This window comes from Corythoichthys intestinalis, chromosome 1 (genome assembly GCF_030265065.1).
Source record: "Corythoichthys intestinalis isolate RoL2023-P3 chromosome 1, ASM3026506v1, whole genome shotgun sequence".
In the NCBI taxonomy this organism is placed as follows: Eukaryota; Metazoa; Chordata; class Actinopteri; order Syngnathiformes; family Syngnathidae; genus Corythoichthys; species Corythoichthys intestinalis.
Genome location: NC_080395.1, coordinates 77194228 through 77199457, shown reverse-complemented (window position 1 = coordinate 77199457; position 5230 = coordinate 77194228). Strand labels below are relative to the sequence as shown.

The following is a 5230-nucleotide window of genomic DNA, read 5'->3' as shown; positions in this document are numbered from 1 at the left end:
TGATGTTAACTCCCAAACCGCTGCGCAGAAGTCAACCAAACTTCACCCAATAGTGTATTTTATCACAATCTAGTAGTTACATTTGAAAATTTAGTTCTAGGACATTTGATTTGAGCGCAATCTTCAAACTTAATTTAAAAAAGTCATTTAAGCCTTTTCACAGTGAGATCTATGCGACATGGCCGAGAAATGTAATTTTGATGTTCACTCCCAAACCGCTGCGCAGAAGTCAACCAAACTTCACCCATTAGTGTATTGTATCACAATCTAGTAGTTACATGTGGAAATTTGGTTCTAGGACATTTGATTTGAGCGCAATCCTCAAACTTAGGTCAAAAAAGCCATTTAAGCCTTTTCACAGGGAGATCTATGCGATATGGCCGAGAAATGTAATTTTGATGTTAACTCCCAAACCGCTGCGCAGAAGTAAACCAAACTTCACCCAATAGTGTATTTTATCATAATCTAGTAGTTACATTTGGAAATTTAGTTCTAGGACATTTGGTTTGAGCGCAATCTTCAAACTTAATTAAAAAAAGTCATTTAAGCCTTTTCACAGTGAGATCTATGCGATATGGCCGAGAAATGTAATTTTGATGTTAACTCCCAAACCGCTGCGCAGAAGTCAACCAAACTTCACCCAATAGTGTATTTTATCACAATCTAGTAGTTACATTTGAAAATTTAGTTCTAGGACATTTGATTTGAGCGCAATCTTCAAACTTAATTTAAAAAAGTCATTTAAGCCTTTTCACAGTGAGATCTATGCGACATGGCCGAGAAATGTAATTTTGATGTTCACTCCCAAACCGCTGCGCAAAAGTCAACCAAACTTCACCCATTAGTGTATTGTATCACAATCTAGTAGTTACATGTGGAAATTTGGTTCTAGGACATTTGATTTGAGCGCAATCCTCAAACTTAGGTCAAAAAAGCCATTTAAGCCTTTTCACAGGGAGATCTATGCGATATGGCCGAGAAATGTAATTTTGATGTTAACTCCCAAACCGCTGCGCAGAAGTAAACCAAACTTCACCCAATAGTGTATTTTATCATAATCTAGTAGTTACATTTGGAAATTTAGTTCTAGGACATTTGGTTTGAGCGCAATCTTCAAACTTAATTAAAAAAAGTCATTTAAGCCTTTTCACAGTGAGATCTATGCGATATGGCCGAGAAATGTAATTTTGATGTTAACTCCCAAACCGCTGCGCAGAAGTCAACCAAACTTCACCCATTAGTGTATTGTATCACAATCTAGTAGTTACATGTGGAAATTTGGTTCTAGGACATTTGATTTGAGCGCAATCCTCAAACTTAGGTCAAAAAAGCCATTTAAGCCTTTTCACAGTGAGATCTATGCGATATGGCCGAGAAATGTAATTTTGATGTTAACTCCCAAACCGCTGCGCAGAAGTAAACCAAACTTCACCCATTAGTGTATTGTATCACAATCTAGTAGTTACATGTGGAAATTTGGTTCTAGGACATTTGATTTGAGCGCAATCCTCAAACTTAGGTCAAAAAAGCCATTTAAGCCTTTTCACAGTGAGATCTATGCGATATGGCCGAGAAATGTAATTTTGATGTTAACTCACAAACCGCTGCGCAGAAGTAAACCAAACCTCACCCAATAGTGTATTTTATCATAATCTAGTAGTTACATTTGGAAATTTAGTTCTAGGACATTTGGTTTGAGCGCAATCTTCAAACTTAATTAAAAAAAGTCATTTAAGGCTTTTCACAGTGAGATCTATGCGATATGACCGAGAAATGTAATTTTGATGTTAACTCCCAAACCGCTGCGCAGAAGTCAACCAAACTTCACCCAATAGTGTATTGTATCACAATCTAGTAGTTACATGTGGAAATTTGGTTCTAGGACATTTGATTTGAGCGCAATTCTCAAACTTAGGTCAAAAAAGCCATTTAAGCCTTTTCACAGTGAGATCTATGCGATATGGCCGAGAAATGTAATTTTGATGTTAACTCCCAAACCGCTGCGCAGAAGTCAACCAAACTTCACCCAATAGTGTATTTTATCACAATCTAGTAGTTACATTTCGAAATTTAGTTCTAGGACATTTGGTTTGAGCGCAATCATCAAACTTAGGTCAAAAAAGCCATTTAAGCCTTTTCACAGTGAGATCTATGCGATATGGCTGAGAAATGTAATTTTGATGTTAACTCCCAAACCGCTGCGCAGAAGTCAACCAAACTTCACCCAATAGTGTATTTTATCACAATCTAGTAGTTACATTTGGAAATTTAGTTCTAGGACATTTGATTTGAGCGCAATCTTCAAACTTAATTTAAAAAAGTCATTTAAGCCTTTTCACAGTGAGATCTATGCGACATGGCCGAGAAATGTAATTTTGATGTTCACTCCCAAACCGCTGCGCAGAAGTCAACCAAACTTCACCCATTAGTGTATTGTATCACAATCTAGTAGTTACATGTGGAAATTTGGTTCTAGGACATTTGATTTGAGCGCAATCCTCAAACTTAGGTCAAAAAAGCCATTTAAGCCTTTTCACAGGGAGATCTATGCGATATGGCCGAGAAATGTAATTTTGATGTTAACTCCCAAACCGCTGCGCAGAAGTAAACCAAACTTCACCCAATAGTGTATTTTATCATAATCTAGTAGTTACATTTGGAAATTTAGTTCTAGGACATTTGGTTTGAGCGCAATCTTCAAACTTAATTAAAAAAAGTCATTTAAGCCTTTTCACAGTGAGATCTATGCGATATGGCCGAGAAATGTAATTTTGATGTTAACTCCCAAACCGCTGCGCAGAAGTCAACCAAACTTCACCCATTAGTGTATTGTATCACAATCTAGTAGTTACATGTGGAAATTTGGTTCTAGGACATTTGATTTGAGCGCAATCCTCAAACGTAGGTCAAAAAAGCCATTTAAGCCTTTTCACAGTGAGATCTATGCGATAAGGCCGAGAAATGTAATTTTGATGTTAACTCCCAAACCGCTGCGCAGAAGTAAACCAAACTTCACCCATTAGTGTATTGTATCACAATCTAGTAGTTACATGTGGAAATTTGGTTCTAGGACATTTGATTTGAGCGCAATCCTCAAACTTAGGTCAAAAAAGCCATTTAAGCCTTTTCACAGTGAGATCTATGCGATATGGCCGAGAAATGTAATTTTGATGTTAACTCCCAAACCGCTGCGCAGAAGTCAACCAAACTTCACCCAATAGTGTATTGTATCACAATCTAGTAGTTACATTTGGAATTTTAGTTCTAGGACATTTGGTTTGAGCGCAATCTTCAAACTTAATTAAAAAAAGTCATTTAAGGCTTTTCACAGTGAGATCTATGCGATATGGCCGAGAAATGTAATTTTGATATTCACTCCCAAACCGCTGCGCAGAAGTCAACCAAACTTCACCCAATAATGTATTGTATCACAATCTAGTAGTTACATTTGAAAATTTTGTTCTAGGACATTTTGTTTAAGCGCAATCATCAAACTTTATTAAAAAAGTCATTTAAGCCTTTTGACAGTGAGATCTATGCGATATGGCCGAGAAATGTAATTTTGATGTTAACTCCCAAACCGCTGCGCAGAAGTAAACCAAACTTCACCCAATAGTGTATTGTATCACAATCTAGTAGTTACATTTAAAAATTTTGTTCTAGGACATTTTGTTTGAGCGCAATCATCAAACTTAATTAAAAAAGTCATTTAAACCTTTTCACAGTGAGATCTATGCGATATGGCCGAGAAATGTAATTTTGATGTTAACTCCCAAACCGCTGCGCAGAAGTCAACCAAACTTCACCCAATAGTGTATTTTATCACAATCTAGTAGTTACATTTGGAAATTTAGTTCTAGGACATTTGATTGGGAGTTGTTTCCTGTGACGTCACATCCGGTGAGTGTATCGTTTGTTTGTTAGCGCTGCTACTAGTCGCTAATCTCCTAGTGCTCCTCAATTTGTTTTATCCAACGGACACATCGGAGAATCGATCCTAGGCTAGTTCGGCTCTCCTAGTGCTCCTTATTTTGTTTTATCCCACGATCGGACAGATCGTGGATTAAAACTACTCTCCTCTCCTCTTTAGCTCTATCTTGCTAGCCTAGCTTATCCGAGCTATGGCTAGCCCTCTGCCTTCGTCCTCCCGTCTTTTCTGCTCAGTGTGCTGTATGTATAGCGAGCACCCTGGCTCCTTCGTCGAGGACAGTAGTAGCTGTAGGAAGTGTAGCTTAGTCTCAGGGTTGGAGACCAGGGTTTCTGAGCTAGAAGCACGGCTCTGCACTCTAGAGACGAAAGCTAGTCCTAGCTATAGCCAGGTAGTGGCAGGTCGTGCTTGCAGTAGTAGGATTGCTAGCGCAGTTAGCCCCCCAGCGAGCCCCGTGCAGCCGGGGGAAATTAAGGAGGGATTTGTGACTGTACGGGGGAAGCGCAGTGGTAAACGCACAACCTTAGTGCACCAGCAGCTTCACGTCAGCAATAGGTTTGCCCCCCTCAGCGACACACCGGCTGAACCAGACACTCTCGTAATTGGAAGCTCCATAGTTAGAGACGTGAAGCACCCGGCGGTGTCTGTCAGGTGTTACCCAGGGGCCAGAGTCGGTGACATCGAAGGAAACCTCAGACTCTTAAAGCAGAGTAGGAAGAGGTTCCGCCGTATCGTGATTCACGCAGGCGGTAACGACGCCCGGCGGAGACAGTCTGAGGTGCTTAAATTAAACGTAGCCTCGGTGTGTGAACTTGCTAAGTCGATGGCGGACACCGTAGTTTTCTCTGGTCCTCTGCCTAATTTGGTCAATGATGAGATGTACTCTAGATTCTCATCATTTAACCGCTGGTTGTCTAGATGGTGCCCAGAAAACGATATAGTCTTTGTTGATAACTGGCACGCGTTTTGGGGCAAGCCCGGGCTCATGCGCCGAGACGGCATTCATCCGACTTGGGACGGTGCTGCTCTCTTAACTCGAAATTTGGCCGCCAAACTAAGTCTCCCAAAGTGACACTTGAGAGTGGGGGCCCGGGCGCAGTGTTGTAGTGTAAAACATAACACTGTTAGTAGTGACCACTCGCCTCTTTCCGAGCTGTCACAAATCCAAAATTCAGGACAGAAGATAGAGACTGTGTCCGTGCCTCGTATAGTGAACAGGGGAAAACCGAGTACTATAGGAACGAGACCAAAGAATTTAATACATATAGCCCCTGATAGCAGTGAAAATAAATTAGCTCTTAA

At 40.2% G+C, this 5230-nt stretch overlaps 1 protein-coding gene across 1 annotated transcript; it reads left to right on the top strand.

Annotated features, from left to right (window-relative positions):
- The first annotated feature begins 3884 nt into the window (after positions 1-3884).
- Positions 3885-5007, top strand: LOC130928222 (uncharacterized). The gene has a single exon (XM_057854590.1). The coding sequence runs from the start codon at positions 4122-4124 to the stop codon at positions 4998-5000; it is 879 nt and encodes a 292-aa protein (XP_057710573.1). The 5' UTR covers positions 3885-4121; the 3' UTR covers positions 5001-5007.
- The last annotated feature ends 223 nt before the right edge of the window (positions 5008-5230 follow it).

Excerpts from the sequence above, each read along its gene's own strand:
- LOC130928222 (XM_057854590.1), top strand. The coding sequence starts at position 4,122 with ATGGCTAGCCCTCTGCCTTCGTCCTCCCGTCTTTTCTGCTCAGTGTGC.